General features: G+C 50.2%; 1 protein-coding gene across 42 annotated transcripts in view; it reads left to right on the forward strand.

The window, feature by feature from the left end:
• Clasp1 (cytoplasmic linker associated protein 1) overlaps nt 1-18,710 on the forward strand; it is a 226,928-nt gene that overhangs the window by 201,886 nt on the left and 6,332 nt on the right. For all 42 annotated transcript variants that reach the window (XM_036202616.1, XM_036202603.1, XM_036202617.1 and 39 more), the window contains 4 exons: nt 588-831; nt 3,181-3,371; nt 5,227-5,355; nt 17,829-18,035. In XM_036202616.1, the coding sequence (XP_036058509.1) occupies nt 588-831; nt 3,181-3,371; nt 5,227-5,355; nt 17,829-18,035 (771 nt within the window). The remainder of the gene's footprint in view (nt 1-587; nt 832-3,180; nt 3,372-5,226; nt 5,356-17,828; nt 18,036-18,710) is intronic.

An 18,710-nucleotide genomic window follows, 5' to 3' on the forward strand; every position in this document is an offset into this window, starting at 1 on the left:
TTCAGAAAACCCAGTGAACCACCAAATAACAAAGGAAACAGGCTAGAATATGTAAGTAGATAGAGGGATGTTCTATTCAGATAGAAATAACAAGAGCATGGAGCTGGGGAGAAGGCTCCATGATTCAGAGCACTTGCTATTCCTCCAGAGCTCGGTTCCCGACACCTGTATTGGGCAGCTCACAACTACCTGTAACTCCAAGAAGAACACTCCTCCAGCCTCTGTGGGTGCAGACAGATAGACACACAGACACACACACACACTTTTAAAAAATGTTGTAAATAAAATTAAATGTCAATAACTGCTTTTTTGTCAGTGGCAGATTGCGAATGGAAATCCCTGGCCCTTCTAAGAAACTCCTAAGCTAGCTGTTTCTGAGTGTGGATTTCTGAGTTCAAGGCCAAGCTGATCTACATAGTAGTTCCAGGCCAGCCAGGACTACATAGTGAGACCCTGTAAAAGAAGGAGAAGCGGAGGGAGGGAAAGGAGACAGACAGACAGACAGAGGGGGAAGGAAGGAGGGATGGAAGATAAACGAATGAACAGGTGTGTCGGGAGGTCCAGAGTGACTGTGTGCTGTGTTGCAGGTGTCCCGAGACGGGGGAGCCGCCTCACCTGCCACCGAAGGCCGGGGAGGTGGTGAGGTGGAAGGAGGGAGGACAGCTTTGGACAACAAGACCTCCCTGCTCAACACGCAGCCTCCACGTGCCTTCCCAGGGCCACGAGCACGGGAGTATAACCCGCATCCCTACTCAGACACCATCAACACCTATGACAAGACGGCTCTGAAGGAGGCGGTGTTTGATGATGACATGGAGCAGCTCCGAGATGGTCTGTCCGCTTGCCCAACCCTCTGTCTCCTACGCACTTCCCTCTGTCATCCCAGCCCTGGGGGCCCTGTCATGAACAAATAGAAACATGGGGTCTGCCCTGGTCCATCATTTGCTCAGAACTGCTTATAGAGTCCCTGCTATGTGCTTAGGCCTGGGAGGTCCCCTGTGAGTAGAAGCCTATTTGGTCTTACCCTCTGAGCGCCTGCAGTCTGTCCATGGAGGCTCTGCTCCTGGGACTTTCCTAGAGTGCTGCCTAAGTGGAGTGGTTGATCCCGGCCCCAGGCATCTAATGCTTGCTCTCTGTGAAGACCTTGGCCCACACCGTCCTAGCTCTCGTAGCCATGAAGGTGAGGTCCCAAAGCCATGCGCACACTTCCCTCTTCCTTTAGCAGTGTGGCGCCCAGGGTCTTCTCAGGCTGTGCCCTGCGTATACCAGAGCGAGGAGGCAGGGCAGCTGATGGTAGTTACTTGCCTACCTCATGCTGGCACTTTGCTAAGAAGCATATGCCCTTTAGCTCCTGAGATTGGAGATGGTTTTACAGGTTAGCAAATAGATTCAGAAAAGTTAAGATTACTTGCCCAAAATATAACAGAGGGATGTGTCCCTGGAGTTCTTCTGAGTCCCATGTCAAGATCAGTATCCAGGGACAGAAAGTGTGGCTCAGGGATTGAGTTGTGCTTAGCACATGTGAGGCCCTGGATTCAGTCTGCAGGACCAAAGCCAGTGACCAGCAGTGACTATTGGTTGGCTGGTGTTTGTGCCAGCAACTTGAGTCTTTCTCTTTCCACCTCACTCATACTCACTAGCTTTGTTCTAGTGTAACTTTGTATGACGTTTTTGCAGCTTGTAGTAGATCTGTTTTGTTGGAGTGGAAAATTAGGTAAATTAGCATTCTAAATAATTAATAACTGAGTACTTTCTGTAATCAGGAAGTAACGAGGTTGGCCTGCCGGAAGGAAAGCAAGGCGCACTTCCTGGCATGATTGCTCAAGACTGTTGGGTTCCAGACTCAGAATGAGCACACTTTGGAGGGGGCTGCTGCGGGAGGCAGGGGGCTGCTGCAGGAGACAGGGGCAGGCACAAGGCACAAAAGGAATAAAGGACCTGATACTGTGCAGTTCTGTGGTAGAAGACAGTTCTCCAGGTGTCCAGAACAGAAGAGGCATCAAGGGTCAAAAACAATCCCGGAACTGTCATTTCCCTGGATTTGCCTAGTTCTAGTCCCCGGCTGTGAGCCTGGGCTGGCCGGTCCCATGCTGTGCGCCATGCTTTCTGGGAGAAGGGGATGATTTTTCCTTTGCTCAGGTAGTCACCACACCCCGTACTTCTCCTTTACTGCTCTTGACCAGATTAGAGTGTCGGTTCTTTTTATCCATCACCTGTTACTAAAGAGCTGATGGAGAAAGGTGGGATGGCAAGAAGTGACAAGTGTTCAGTGTTCTGAGCTTCCTTATGTCCTTGTCCCTTAATCTCTGAAGATAAAGAAATTTGCAAGTATGCCTCAGGAGAGTGTGTGTGGTGACTTGTCTCCACAGTTGGTCCCCCTGCTCCCTGTTTAAAGTTGAGTTTTTAGGGTTGAGGGCTTTTCAGTGAGTACGGCCAGGGAAGAGGTGCCTTTGAGCCATTTGGTGCAGTTCAGAGCCCTGCGGCTAACCGTGCTAGTGGAGGTGAGCAGGCTCCCCAGTCTATGGATAGTCACTTGGGTTGGCATCAGTTACTGTGTTGGTTCCCATGTTCTGCACATCCAAGGATGGAACAGACACTAGTCAGTGTGATAGTGAGAGGGTCTTGAGGGAATGTTTGCAAATGGAATGGGACAGATGTCAGTCAATGGGAGAATGGGCGGGCCTTGGGAGAATGTGCACACTGGGATGGGACAGATGTTAGTCAATGGGAGATCAGGAGAGCCTTGGGAGAATGTGCACACTGGGATGGGACAGATGTTAGTCAATGGGAGATCAGGAGGGCCTTGGGGGGATCCAACTTGTGCATTGGAATGGTCCGGTAGAAAGCGTGACCCAAGACTGTGGTGTAGAAGAGAGTTTAGAAAAAGGTGGGTCTCAAGCACTTGGATTTTTTTTTTTTTTTTTAGCCTCTATATAAAAATAGACGGGGAAATGGTAAGGAAGGGGGGACTCACGGGACTCTGGTGGTGTGCAGCTGGCCTGGTCCTCTGTTCTCACAGCATGGTAAGAACGTTGGGGGTACACAGGGGGAGGCTGGCAGCCAAGCGGGGCAGCATAGGAGGGGAAAGTGTAGCATCGATCACTCAGAGTCGAGGTAGGAAAGAACATGGCGGGAACGCTGTGGCCCACATCTCCTGAGGTTCCATGTGTGTCTCCCCAGTGCCCATTGACCACTCGGACCTGGTGGCGGACTTGCTGAAAGAGCTATCCAACCACAACGAGCGTGTGGAGGAGCGGAAGGGAGCACTGCTGGAGCTGCTCAAGATCACCAGGGAAGACAGCCTGGGCGTGTGGGAGGAGCACTTCAAGACCATCCTGCTGCTGCTGCTGGAAACTCTAGGGGACAAGGATGTAGGCACTCACAGCCCTTTCCACATGGGGCCTTCCCGGTCAGGGCTGACTAGCTTCCCTTTGGGGGTTCCGTGCCTGGCTCACACCGAATCAAGTGTTCACCCCGTTTCCACATAGTTCCTGAGCACTCACAAGCCTGCCACAGTCACATCAGTTTACGTGTGTAGACCCAAGTCTCCCTGGAACTGGGTGGACAGCCAGCCAACGAAACACCTTCCTGAACCTAGATACTTTCACTCAGAATTTTGCCCAAACCCCAAGTGTAGATGGTAGCCTTGCAGAATTCATCTTCACATGAGTTTCACTTTTACTTCATGTGAAATAGAGAAATTTATTTTTAAATTTTTAACTAATTTGCTGGGAAGTGGTGGCAAATATCTTTAATCCCAGCACTTGGGAGGCAGAGGCAGGCGGATCTCTGTGAGTTCAAGGCCAGCCTGGGCTACAGAGTGAGTTCCAGTCAGGGCTGCAGAGAGAAATCCTGTCTCAGAAAAAACCCAAAAACTAATTTATGTGGACGCATACAGCATGTGTGGGGGTCAGGGCGGGATGGACACAACTTGTAGGAATCACTTCTTTCCTGCTTCTGTGTGTTTTGGGGATTAAAGTCAGGTCACTGAGCCATCTTTCCTGCCCAGAATTTATTTTTTAAAAGGTAGCTTCCCAGGGTGTATTAGTAGTTATAAAACAAAACCTTCATGCTGGGACATTTGAATGTGACAGACCAGGTTTGTAGCATGACTGGGACTGTGACACTGTACCTGGTACTTAGTGGCTAACATTGGGGGAGGTGATCCAGTCTAGCCTCCTACCTGTGGAGCAGGCCCCTACTGCAGAATTGGGAGGGAACAGCTCTGGTTAAACTTCCTGAGTAATGTCTGTCTCTTCACATTGGTTTTGCGTGGCCTGACAGACAGCTGGAGCACAGGGCTGGGAGGTGTTCCAAGAAGCTGGCACAGTGTGAGGTCATAGGCTAGACCCAGGGTCACAGTGCTGGTGACTGATGGCAGCGGGCAGTGGAGGAAGGAGAGAGCAGTAATTGCTGCCCTGGGATTGTCTTCTGACTCGGGACTGAAGGTCTGGTGTAGAGGAAGTGAGGCAATGAACGTCCACACTAACTTTCCTTCAAGGCCCTGCCTAGTTCCTTCAAGGCCCTGCCTAGGGAGGTGGTTACACCTGCCCTGGCTCTGCGGGCAGATGGGATGATGTCACACAGAGGGCGGGCAGGTGCTGTCTGTGTGCATTTGCACAGTGCACAGTTGAGTGACAAGGAATCAGGATGTGCTTCTCGGCTCTGTTTGCAGTAAACTCCGCTCTCTTTCTTGAGATTAGGCGTCTGTTTGGAATGGCTTTTCTCCAGACACATGACTTGGGCCTTAACAGCTTGAGGCCTATTGCATGGGTGACCTCATCACCCTGAAGGTCAGGAACAGACACGGGTCTCCAGCTGACCTCAGAGAGTTCCCAGCCTGACAGGCCCTGTCCATGAGCTCGTCCCTGTGTGTGTTTCATGATGACTCGTGAGCCCAAGCTTCCACTTAGCTAGAAAGGTTAGGGAACTGACCGTGAACTTAGGTGTGCCATCTTCATTTGATCCGCGGTATAGAGTTCATTCTGGAAGCCTTTGCCGGCCTTCCCAGGTGCTGGGTCCTGAAGATGGACCCATGCATCAGTGGCTGCCCTCCTGGAGTTGACCGTCCAGGAAGCCCACGTTGAGGAGACTTTTGTCATCCATGTAGAGGGGCCTGTAAGAGGCTGGAGCCCCTGGAATAGGTCTTTCCTGTGAGCCCGTGCATGCTGGAGGCGTGGACAAGGCTCAGGCTGTTTGGTGACGTTTCTTTCCCCTCACACCTAGCATTCCATTCGAGCTCTGGCACTGAGAGTTTTACGAGAGATTCTGAGAAACCAGCCAGCAAGATTCAAAAACTACGCAGAACTGACCATCATGAAGACGCTGGAAGCCCACAAAGACTCCCACAAAGAGGTGAGCCCTGCTCCCAGAAAGGAGCTGGTGAAGGGCCTGCTGAGCAAGCGTGGGTACCTAATCCATCTCCAGAATCCACATTAAAAAGCCAGTAATCTGGTGGGGGTGGGGGTAATGAATGCCTTTAATCCCAACACTCGGGAGGCAGAGGCAGGTGGATCTCTGTGAGTTCGAGACCAGCCTGATCTACAGAGTGAGTTCCAGGACAGGCTCCAAAAGCTAAAACCCTGTCTCGAAAAACAAGCAAACAAACAAAAAAAGCCTGTAAACCCAGTACTGGGTAGAAAGAGAAAGGTATATCCATGGGATTGCTAGCCTACTCAGAACGCTCTGAGCAAACGAGATCCTATCAAGAAAGAGGGGAAGGGAAGAAAAGATAGACAGGTCATGAGGAAAGACACCAAAGATGGACCTCCGGCCTGTGTGCATGCACATGCACACGAGTCCATGACAACCTCCAAAAGACACATGGAACCAGATGGAGGCTTTAGAACTGGAGCAAGCTCAAGATGGCCAAGAGTGGGTTGAGCCTGCCAAGCCGTGAGCGCTTGTCCAGTACAGCCTCTTGGTTCTGCATAACTACTGTGAGAGTGCTCATGGCCAAGGCCTATGAGGAGAGCAGTTCCTACATCAGCAAAGGGAACGAGACCCTGAGGGTGGTTTTTCTCCTGGCTGTGGATTGGCTGCTTGACCTCCTCAGATCCTGATCTGGAGGGTGTCTCTGTCTCTTCCTGCTGGACCATAGAACATAGGCCCTAGGAACATTTCCAACCAGTGACTGAGTCTCTCAAACCTGCCTTGGTGGCATGATGGTGACACTCATGTGTAGACAGAAGGCGTTCCACTTTACACACACACACACACACTCTTGAAGATGTGAACCAGACAGGATAATGCGAGATCAGCTTCATTGTTCCCAGATGAAGAAGAAAGGACCTAAAAAGCCTACCCAGTAAGTTCATAGCAGAACAAGTATAGACCAGGTCTTGGGTCTCTTATGAAGGACAAGCTATCTTGCACCAACTTTGTTTTTTCAGTAGCTTGTCCTTAGCAAGAATCAATGACGAAAAATTGAAGTGGAATTTTTGTTGTTTTATATGTAGAATTCAGGTGTGTCCAGTTAGAAGTTTGGATCCCAGAGTGGCTATAAGTGCAATCAACACAAAATTGTAAACTTACTTAAAACACTAGGAATGTGTGTGTGTGTGTGTGTGTGTGTGTGTGTGTGTGTGTGTGTGTGTGTTTCTTTAATTATACTTTATCTTGTGTGTACACACATGTATGAATGCACATGTGGAGATAGAGGACAGTTTATTGGAAACCAGTTCTTTCCTTCTATCATGTAGAACCCAGTGGGTCAAGCTCAGATCATCAAGTTTCAGCAAGCACCTTTACCTGCTGGACCCCACTCTTTTAAAACACAATTGTGCGGGTCTCAAGCATGCACTTTGTAGATAACAGTGTTAAATATGGCAGTGTCAAAAGGCTGGCCACATCTGGTAGGTGGTAGTAGCTGTTTGGGTGACAAAAGACAGGCTTGAAATGAGATTAACATGAGCTAAGGGGGCTGGAGAGATGGCTCAGTGGTTAAGAGAACTGGCTGCTCTTCCAGAAGACACAGGTTAGATTCCCAGTATCTGGATGACAGCTTCTCACCATGGGTAATGTCTGTGCCAGGGGATCTGAGACCCTCTTCTGGCCTCTGAGGGCACGAGGCACGGCATGGTGCACATGAATACACGCAGGTAAAATTCCATACACATAGCTTTTTATTATCAGTGTTCAGGTAACTAAGCTAATGTAATGTTTGAGCACTCCACCCAGCGGAGGCTGTCTTTTTAACCTGGGCATCGCAATACTGAAAACCTTTGGAGCGGACTCCAAATATAAGTTAAAATGTCCTAGTTTATGTTTCTTTTCCTTGAAAATGGTTTAGAAAGTATGAAGTCCTCTTAAATGGCCCAGGAAAAGAGTGAGAAGATCTGCTTCAGATTCATTTCTCAGTATTCTGTCAGCATGAGAGTCCTGTAACCGGAAGGTGCCATCCTGCCACCCCTGCGGCCTGAGGGTGCCAGCGGGACATAGTGTTCTGAGGTCTGTGTTGGCAGGCCCTCTCTGCTTTACATGTCTGGGCTCACCTTGACTCCTGCCTTACCTCTTCCTGCTGCACCTCAGGCCATCACGTTGCCAGGAGCAGCTCAGGCACCTGCATAGGTTTGGGGTTTGGTTTTCGTTTTTCTTGAAAATTCTTCAAGTCTTTCTCTCTCTGTGTGTGTGTGTGTGTGTGTGTGTGTGTGTGTGTGTGTGTGTGTGTGTACACACTTATGTGTGTGGTGCAAGTGTATATGTGTATGTAGAGGCAAGAAGTCAGCCTTGGATGTTCCTCAGGTATTGTCTCCCTTTTATTTTGAGACAGGGTCTCTCACTGGCCCAGAACTTGACCAGTAGACAAGGCTGGCTGGCCAGAAAAGAGAACCCCAGGGGCCTGCCTGTCACCACCTCCCTGTGACTAAAAGAGCCACTACACGTGGCTTTTTATTTTTAATGAGTATATGCGTGCGGGTATGCTCGTGCCACTGGACACGTGTAGGTGGAGGGCCGGGAAAGTTTCAGAAGTCACCACCTGTCCCCTTCCGCTCTGGGCTCCAGGGACCGCACTTAGGTCATCGAGCTGGCGCAGCGCGTGCTTTTGCTTGTCTGAGCCATCTTGCCAGTCCATGCCCGGCTTTTTGATGAGGGTTCTGAAGATTAAACTTGAGTCCTGTGCGAGGCGTTAGCAGCTGAGCACCCCACCCCACACCCCTTCGTTTCAACCAACCTGTCTCCATCCCTGGTCTCTGATTCTCAGGATTCTTCAGAGTAGTTAGCTCCACATGCAGATCCTGTCATGGCCACACTGGTGGCATCATTTTTGTCTAGCCTTGTATTTTCTACAGTTAGTACTTATGACTCCAGACGTGCTTAGAAGGGATCCCTGGTGCTTTTAGGTTTCTGTGTCCATCATCCACAGGCAAACATCTGTTTTCCTGTCCAATCAACACTTCCAAAGTATGTGCATCCCAAGGTTCCTTTTAGAACTACCCTCTCCAAAGGAGGAGGCGGTTTTACATCCCCCAACAAAACCCAGGCCTTAGGAGAACACGGGTCCTGACTGACTCACACAGAACTGCTCCAAGAAACTGGAACACCAGTGGTCTTCCCTGTCACAGGGTCGTGTCCCACACTGTGGCTCTGGCTGTGGAATTGTAACATGAAAGCTAGCTTCTAGAAACCCAGCACTTTGAAACTGAGACACATCTGAAAAGCACTAGAGGACTAGAGAGCTGGCTCAGTGGGCAAGTGGCATGAGGACCTGAGGCCAAATCCTCAGAACCCACATGAACCCAGGCTTAGTAGCGTGGATTTGTGCTCCCAGTGCCCTTAGGGCATGATGTAAGGAGAGACAGAGAAGTTCTGTAAGCTCACAAGCCATCGAAGCTAGCTTACACCACAGCAAACTTAAAAAGAACCCTGGTGGAAACAAGGTGGAAACAAGGTGGAATGATGCCTGAAAGTTGTCCTCAAGCCCCCAGGTTCACTGTCTCTCTCACACACATGCGCACATGCGTGTGTACACACACACACACACACACACACACACACACACACACACACACACACACGCAGTGTTGGGGGAGGGCACAGAGAGAAGCAGAGGGACACACACACAGTGCATGTCTATTAGAGTTTAAGGTAGGGGGTGCTGGAGAGGCGACTCAGCAGTTAAGAATTCTTCTGCTCTTGCGGAGGACCCGGTTTATTTTCTTGGCACCCACACAACCATCAGTCACTCCAGTTCCAGGGGTCCAATGGCCTCTTCTGGCCTAAGGGCACTGTATACATATGATGCACATAGATACATGCAGACAAAACGCTCATCCACATAGTGTTTTTAAGACTTAAAAAAAGGCTGTTATTCGAAATTGGAGGATACAGCTGGTGGCAGGATGGCTGGTTTCCTTGTCTGTCTCTGGAGGTTTTGCTCTTAAATCTTTTCCAGTTAAATTTTATATTTTATGATCTCAAAGCATCAGAAAAGCAAAATCAGACTAAAATCACTTGAAAATAGAAGGGCAGAGAAAGTTCCCTGGCTGCCTGGCCTTCCCCAGCAGTGGGGTGTGTTTGACCAGTCCTTTGACTAGGTAACTGTGACCAGGAAGCTTGTTCCTAAGCAGGGTCCTCCTTGAGGTGCCTGTTAAAATTCCCAGCCAGCCCCCTCTCCAGGGCCCCCTGTGTTGGAGAATGACCATCTGCAGCACAGCAACCCAGAAACCTAGAAGTCATACCCCGGTGGACCTTGCTGTTTCTTATCTGGCAGCCCAGGCCCAGTCAGAGGGTTATCTCTGTCTCCCAGTTCCAGGTGATAGCTGCAAAGCAGCAGTGGTTGTTGAGGGGTAACCTAAATCCTCACAGACTCCAAAGCTCCAGTTTCCATGGCCCAATCTTGGGATTTGACCAGAAGCCCCTTTTCTTTTGGAAATTCTTGCCTTTTAGTAAACAGACAAAATCAGAAACCTAGATAGCATCGTGCGGTCCATAGCTGCCAAGCCAGCAGTCTGCTGCTGTGACACCAACTCCCAGTCACTGTTTTGTCACTGACCAGGGCAGGTGGGAGGGGGCTTCACTTCTGGGGTGTGCTTACACTTGTTACAGCAGAGATCATTGCGCGGTACCTCGCAAGAGGCACTGGGGACTTGGAGCTGGCTAGTGTGGTCAGGGTAGACAGCCTGGACAGCAGGAAGGAGGGGGAGGGAGAAAACTGGAGCTGGGCGCGTGCACTGGGATGTGCAGACAGAAGGACACCCGGGCAGAGTCCCAGGAGTGCTCCTGGGCAGGCAGCCGGTGCAGCCTCCATGACCTTGTCCACCTCCAGGACCGTCATAATGGGCCAGGCCCGGACAGCACTGCTTCTGCTGCTGCTGTTGGGGCAGTAAGTCTTCACTGTCCCCCTGGGGCCGTGACCCCTGCCCTTGAGCTGCACGCCTTCGGAAGGTGGCTGCTGATGGACAGGTTTGCACACTGCTCAGGCTGCCACTGGAAGGGTCTCCAAGGCACTCTGATGTCTAGGGGCGTTACATGGGGAGAGGAGGGCCTTGTGTCCCTCCCCGTGGGACTCATATTGGTGATGTGAGGTGAGGTGGCTAGTCCCAAGGAGAACTGAATGTCTGTCCCCCTTACCTCTCCTGTTGAAGCGAGTGTGAAATAAAAGAAAGGTTATTACATTTGTTTATTTACTTATTTTGTGTGTGACACACAATAAAGTAAAATGTAATTTAACTGCATTTCATTGACTAGATCCAAGAGGCCTCTATCTAAATGACTTGTATCCCCGAGCAGCTGGCCGCTGTCCGTCTGTTCTGTTTGTGCTTGCACTGGCTAGGAGGCACTGTAAGCGCTCAGAGATGGACAGTGGAGCTAGCCAGTGCAGAGAGGAGCTCCGCTGCTCATCACTTTACTGTGCAGCACTTCCGGGGTGGGCCTGTACCCTTCCTCCTCAGCCCCTCCCATTCTGCACCCTTACCCCTGCTGACCCGGGTCTGTCCAGTGAGTAGGTGGGTCTCTTGTTTATTACAGTTAGTGTGAATGTGAGGTGGGGCATGTGACTGTTAGAGGTCAGAGGACAATGTGTGGGAGTCATTTCTCTCTACCAAGAGCGTCCCAGGAGCAAGCTCAGGTCATCAAGTTTGGCAGTAAGACCATTACCCACTGAGCCGCCTCACTGGTCATGAGTAGTACACTGATCTTGCTTTGCCTCTCCCTTGAGGGTTTTTGAAGCCTTTTGTATGTGTATGTTTTTTCAATAAAAAACACTCATCGGGTTGTGATGAATGATAAGATTATACAATCCAAAATAATTCAATTAACAGTTCTCCATTCAGTCCTTACTATAGCTTTCCTGGTGAGAGAAACAGGCATGGACCTGGGAAAGGTTTTACCTCAGCATCTGCTGGCTGCTTGGTAACAGACTTAGCTCCAGGCTGGAGCCTCCAGAGCCTGAGTTTTCTTTGTTTCTCCCTCTTGGTCTCAGCATGGCTAGATGGCACTCTGTTGAGTTGACCTACAGTCAACTCCACTCTAAGTCCCAGCTCCTGTCTCTGCCATTTTGGCACACAAGTCTTTTATTGTTGTAGTAGTAATAGTAGTATTTATTATTATTTATTGACAGGGTGTCTCTGTGTATCCCTGGCTGAACTGGAGGTCTGTATGTAGAGCCAGCTGGCCTCAAACTCAGAGATTTGTCTGCCTCTGCCTCTTGAGTGCTGGGATTAAAGACACATGTGACCACACCCAGTTCCCTCCTTTTTCTAATGGACACCAAGACTCCATGTTGGCTGTGTTGGTTGGGAGGCTTTCTGGCCAATCCCAGAAGGTGGCATCAGCATCTCTTCATCTTCCAAATGCTCCAGGAGCTCAGCTCCAGGTGCCCTGGGGAAGAGCTCTTGGGTTCTTGCCATCATTGTTTTTGGATGTCTGCTTTTTTTTTTTTTTTTTTTTTTTAATGCTCTCAGTTGTTCCGATGCATCTGAGGCAGAGCCAAACCAAACTTGGTGCAGTCCAAATGTCGAGAACTTCTGTGCCTCAAAATTAAGAAACCCAATCTTTAAGCAAACATTCACCAGTTTTTTGAGTCATGATCCCATTTCCTTAAACAGCTAGGTGTGCAAGAGGATCAAGAGATCAAGGCCAGCCTGGGCCATGAAGCTGGACCTCATTGTACAAACAGCTACATGTGACAGTTGCCTTTTTCCAGCTAGACACTTACATCCTCAACAATAGAGAGGAAGAGTTCCTGCGTTTCTAAGCAAATATAGATGTGAGCTTGCTCCTGCTGACCCTGCATGTCTCCCCTTGCCCTCTACACACACGCGCGCACATGCGCAGTGCACACGCGCACGTGCACATACACACTTTTTAAAACCCCCTCAGCTGCACTGACAGCCACCTTGTCTGTTGAGCATGTGGCTTCCTTTCCTTCTGTTACTTCTGGTTGACTTTCGTTCTCTATTTGCTTACATTATAATCTCACTTCTTATGTTACAGAGAAAGAACATAGGGCAGAACCTAAAGTTCACCCTGATACAGGCAGCCTGCCAAAGCCAGCCTTTGGCATATGGAGGGAAGTCAGAACTCGGCCTTCCCTGCCAAAACCAGTGTCTGTCTTGGGGAACTTTCTCTCACCCTGATGTACAGTCCCCAGCAGTGTATTCCAGACTGTTCTCAGAAGTCCAGCGCGTGCACATCAAGGTGCTTGTTGAGGTGTTTCATGTCCGCACCTCTAGAATCCCTGCACATCCCAAGGGGACACCGCTGGAGCTGGGCTCACTTCAGCAGACCTGAAGGGGTTTTCCCAGCAGTCACTGGACAGCAGTTCACTTGAACCTGTATAGCAAAAGCATGAGAGAGGGAGGGTCTTCTCACTGTGAGGCACCAGAGGGGGTTGGCTGGCTTCTCCTGGGACTGACTGCCCGGGGCCTGACTTTCGCTCTGTCTTCAAGTCCATGTTTGTCCTGCTCTTTGCTCCTGTTGAGATCTTCAGTTCTACCTGCCTCACGTCAGTGGTTTGCGTGCGTGCGTGCGTGCGTGCGTGCGTGCGTGCGTGTGTGTGTGTGTGTGTGTGTGTGTGTGTGTGTGATGTGTATGTTATGTGCAGTAGCAGGTGTGCTATGATGCACTTGTACTAGAGATCAAAGGACAGCTTTCAGGAGTCAGTTCTTGCCCTCCACCAGGTAGGTCTGTGCGGTTGGAGTCAGGGCGTTACTCCCAGCAGCAGGCTTTTTTAACCTCTTGAGCCCGCTCCTCTGAGGTTCTGTGACTTATTTTCTTACGGCCATTGAAAATAGGCTTGTGTCCTGCTTGCTTCACGTGTTCTGGGCTAGTTCCTCCATTGGAGAATGTAAACACAGTCAGAGGTGAGTGCACCAGAGGTGACTTGTACACTATGGGAAAAAAAACATGATAGTACAGAAAGATGAATATGGCAAACATGCTGACTGCTGTGTGTACAGTGGACTTTGTACCCAGCCTGAAGTGCAGAGAGATGGCAGAGATGGGATCTCGCCTTCAGGAGCCCTTTGTCTAATAGGAGAGATATGTCCGCAAGAAGTTTGCACAGCCTCGCCTACTGAGTCATGAGTCTTAAAAGATGACTTGCCCAGTTGAGTAAGGGATGTAAGGGACAGACAGGAGTGTCCAGGGCCCCCCGCTGGCCAGGAAGGAGCCAGACCTCACTGAAGACACAGCCCCCGCCACAGGTTGATATTTTAGAGGTCTGGGGCAAAGGTAACCCTGTCTTGATCTAGCCCTGGACCATGTTTCCCACTCAGGGTACTGGACATGTAGCACATGTCCTTTGGTATTTGGACAGTAGGGAGACAGGAAGAGGCCTGAGCTCTACTCTCCAGCACCCAGTAGCTCCAGATCAGTTTGTTAGGTGTGTGTTGGTTGCTTTTCTTATTGTTCTGAGAGAAAGAACTTACCTCAGCCCAGTTTTCGGGATGCAGCCCATCATGGCAGGGACGGCATGGCGCCAGGAGCGTGAGGGAGTAGGTCACACTGCATCTGCTGTCAGAAGTCAAACAGATGAACGCTGGGCTCAGCTCACTTCCTCCTCTTTATTCAGTCTAGGGCCCCAGGCCAGGGGATGGTGCTCCCCACATTTAGAGTGGGTCTTCCTGTCTTAGTTAACCCAGCCTAGAAACTCACAGACTCGCAGGTGTGCCTGGGGATTTATGTCCTTGATGTTTCTAGACCTATCAAGTTCCAGTTTTGACTAGCAGACGCCAGGTCACTACACCTGGATTCCAGCTATGGCACGTTTCAGAGGTAGTGACATGGTATTCACACAGCTGGACGTAGGGAGTTTTTAATTCAAGCCTAGAGTTTGAGACAGTTGAGACTCTGGACTGAAGAAGTATCTTGACAGCTAAGGCCTATCTGCCACACCACTCCCCCCCTCTGCCGGCCTTTCTGGAACAGGGGCCACACAGCTTTCAGGGCACCCGAGAATATCTTTGCGTCTTCCCATCCCTTACCAGCCTCCTCCTAACCCACCCTGCCACACCAGAAGAGAACCCTCGGGAGCTTGTCTCTGGGCTTTCACAGCCTGACACTGCCCCTCCGAACCAACCACCCTCACGCTTTCCTGCACAGTGAAGGCACGGACAGGTCTCCTACCAGACTGGATCCTGGAGCTCAGGTCCCACACGGACTTCCAAGTCCATGGCCAGGAGTACAACAGCCACCAAGAAAACTGAGAGAGGAAGGTCTCCATGAGCAGGGACATGTTCCTAATAGGGAACTGGGGACAAGAGAGTGACTTAGTCCACTGATCAGAGCCAGACCCTGCTCTGGGGTCCCAGCTATGCCTGGTTGGAAAGAATTCTACACCAAAGTGTCACCAGGATCAAAAGCATGCATGCTCTGGTGTGGCGTGGGCTGGTCAGGGAGTGGGAGGACACACATGTCAGCCCTGTATGGGGGTAATGCATGTCCTGGATCAGCCAGTCTGGGGCAGTGGGCAGAAACAGCCATGATCATTGCAATGATTATAGCAACATTAGCGCTGTGCACAGCATTCCACCCCCATGCCAGGGCTACTGCTCAGGTGTGGCTCTGCCCACTTCCTCCCAGGGACAGCCATTTGTCTGACCTCACAAGACACTTCAGATAGATTTCTATCAATGTCTCCTTCCAGAAAGGCTAATGTTAGTGGCAACTTTTCAGAGTAAAAAGCATAAAAAAAGAAAGAAAAAAAAAGATCCCGGAAGCAGACCACTCTAAGGGGCATGAGCCATTTTGTGCATTGCCACCGAGAGGTAGGTGTGTGTGTGTGTGTGTGTGTGTGTGTGTGTGTGTGTGTGTGTATGTGTGTGTGTAGACCCTAGAGGTCAGATTCAAGTTGATCCTCAGATGCCATCTGCCTTTTCCTTTGAGACAAGATCTCACTGGCATAGAACTCCCCGGTTCAGCGAGGCTTTTCACAACCCCAGTAGCCCCTTTGACTCCCAGATTACACAGAGATTACAAGGCTGTGCCACCTTACCTGGAAGTTGTCTGTGTGGGTGCTGGAAGTCACACTCGGGTTCTCACGCTTTCACAGCGTGCACTTTACTAACTGGCTGCCCCCCCCACACACACACACCCCTGAGCATTGTTATATGACAGACATCACATTCTGGGTGTGAGCAGCTGACTCCCATGGGGAACTTTATGGTGAGAACCCCACCATTCACGTGGCCAGTCCTGAATATATTAGATGAAGTGGCCATGGCTGTGGCCATGGCAGCTCCTTGACAGCTCTGTGGAGCGGAACCTACCCAGGGACTGATGAGGCATGCTCCTAACAGAGCACTGTTTGCAGAGAAGGCAAAACCCAACCATTGACAGGGAGCCCAGAGGTCTGGCCCCGCCCCTTCTACAGGGGGGGGGATTGTGGGGATCAGGTGGTAGGCAGCATCTAATTCAAGGCCCCAAAGTGACAAAACTGTCTGTGTGGCCTGAGAGCCCAAATCTGGCCTGGCCCAAGTGGCCTGTCTGGGCACAGCTACCCCACCCTAGTCTACCGAGTGATTTCCCAGGTGGTTCAGATGCTGTTTCCAGGGCCAGCCACTTGTAAGGATGGTGGGCCCGCAAGAGTGGGCCGAAGGAAGAACTTCTGAGCTGAAAAGAAAGGCAGCAGGATAGGCTGGCGAGATGCTCAGAGGCTAAGAGGACTTCCTGCCCTTGCAAAGGACCGTGCATCAGCTAGCTCTGGCCTCCATGGGCACTCATGTGAACATAACCACAGAGACATGTGCATAAGTAAAAGTAACTTTTAAAATATAATTTGAAAGGCTTTAGATTTCTCAACTGGGTAGGGTGGCACACACTTTTAATCCCAGCACTTGGGAGACAGAGACAGGTGGATCTCTGTGAGTTCAAGGCCATCCTGATCTACAGAGAGAGTTCCAGGACAGGCTACATAGAGAGACCCTGTCTCCAAACAAACAAAATCATGGTTGGCAGGATAGCCCAGCAGGTAAAAGGGCCTACTGACCTGAGTCGTCCTGTGACCTTTATATGCATAGATAGCGTGTCCATGCCCGCTCCCAATAGCAACAGTGGCAAATGTATGTAAACATTTTATTGCAAGGGTGAGGGTGACCCAAGCTTTGGGTTGTCGCCTTGTCTTGTTACTGTGTGAAGACTGGACTGAAGGATTAGCTGCAGAGAGGAGAGTCGTGGGTGATTGTGCAGTCCAGGGCTGGGCTCAGGAGAGCCGTAGATTCTCATTGTACTCCATAGGAAAGTGCCTGCCTGTCTGCAGCCTGCTGTCTTTGTGTACGCACCATTACCTAAGGTACTTATGAAGGTCTGCTGTGACTTTGCCCTCTCTTGCTGTGAGATGTCCCCATTTTACAGATGAGGAAGTAGAATACTAGTTCTTACAAGGTGCTTGGTTCAGATGTGTGTCCGTGCAGCACAGTGCTTTCCAGTTCTTTCTACCACAGCCTTGACATTCCTTCCCCTCTTCCGGAGGGGGGATTGTCTGTTGCTCCAAAGACCAGAGCTGCTCCTTCAGCCGTGTGGCAGTCATTTCATGCACTTCCTGAAAAGTTCGAGGAGGGGGCTGAGAATGGAGTTCACTCAGTTTGCCTCAATGCAGTCCTGGGCTCCATCTCCACAATTGCATAAACTGGGCTGATGGTGCATACGTGTAACCCCAGCACTTGGGAGGTGGAGGCAGGGAGATCAGAAGTTCAAGGTCATCCTCTTCTATACAATGAGTTAAAGCCCAATCTGACTTTTTCTCCAATAGAATGATGGGTATGATTAATTAGTTAATTAAAAATTAAAAATACAAGGTAAAGAGCATCATGGGCACAGATTCCTGAACACCATCTTCCCACAAGAGATTCCCTACGAAAACGCAGCCTTCTCCTGGAGCCAGCCCCTCCCAGAGGACATCAGTATAGAGGACACTGATTTTCTCCAGGCTTTGTGTCAGAGGGTCCCTTTGACCCTTGGAAAGTGTTTCCTTTCGGGTTTAGTATTCCAGGGCAGAGATTATTTACTACTGTGGTAAGAGAGCATCCTGGGGAAGGCCGAGAAGCCATGTTACCAAGGAGATCTCCTGAGTGAGTAGGGGATACATGTGGAGACTGCTCTGCCCATGTTTGGCCCCAACCCCCAGGCCTGTATTTTTGTCCCTACAACCACCCAGGCTGGGGTTGGGGATTTAGCTCAGTGGTAGAGTGCTCGCCTAGCAAGCACAAGGCCCTGGGTTCAATCCTCAGCTCCAAAAACAACAACCACCCAGGTTGCTTTTCATTTTCCTTAGCAGTTTTGGAGGAAGTGGGTCATTGGATCTGGCTCCTGGAGCCAGGAAGGAGTGGTACTGGTCTTTTTCAAAACTCTTGAGGCAGGTACCACTCAACTCTGTGGTCCTCTTTCAGGTGGTAAGAGCTGCTGAGGAAGCTGCCTCCACGCTCGCCAGCTCGATCCACCCGGAGCAGTGCATCAAAGTGCTGTGCCCAATCATCCAGACGGCCGACTACCCCATCAACCTGGCTGCCATCAAGATGCAGACCAAAGTGGTAGAGAGGATCACCAAGGAGTCCTTGCTGCAGCTCCTTGCCGACATCATCCCAGGCCTGCTGCAGGTACGCATTCTGTTGAGGCCTGACTCAGTGCAGTGCAAAGCGGGACAGACTGGAAGCCACAGTGACGACTGTCCTTGGGACCTGCGACTCTTCTGTTTAAAAAGTGTTTTGTTAGGGTGTTATTAATAACGAGCTGCATTGTGGCCTTTTCATTCCGTGCATTCTGTCATGTCTGTCCCCCACTGCCATCTCCTGTCCCTCTCCTGGGGATCCCTTCCCTTCCCTCTTCCGCTTTCATGGCTTTACTTATTTCCTTTTGCCAGTTGTGTGATTTAAAAGCTCAGGTTTTATACCAGAGAATATTCTCTATGATGCTCGTTTTAATAACTAAGACCTAGCCAAGTCCTTCTAGTCATGGTCCACCCGTGTCCTCTGTTCAAGAACACACAGCCACTGGTGACCGCTCTGGAGATCTAGGCATATTCCTTGTTAACCTGCAGAGTCTCATAAGGGTGGCTTACAGGAGTGTGGGGGAGGGCTTATCCACAGGAAGTGCTGTACCACTGAAGAAGCTGTCTCTCCCTTTCCCAGCAACCAAGAACCATCTCTAGATACTTGGATGAGGGGTCACTCTTTTTTTTAATATTAAATATGTTTATTTATTAAAATTTTTTCCATTTTACATACCAACCCCAGTTCCCCCTCCCTCCCCTTCTCCCGCCTCCTCACCTTCCT

The sequence above is a fragment of the Onychomys torridus genome, chromosome 11, assembly GCF_903995425.1.
Source record: "Onychomys torridus chromosome 11, mOncTor1.1, whole genome shotgun sequence".
In the NCBI taxonomy this organism is placed as follows: Eukaryota; Metazoa; Chordata; class Mammalia; order Rodentia; family Cricetidae; genus Onychomys; species Onychomys torridus.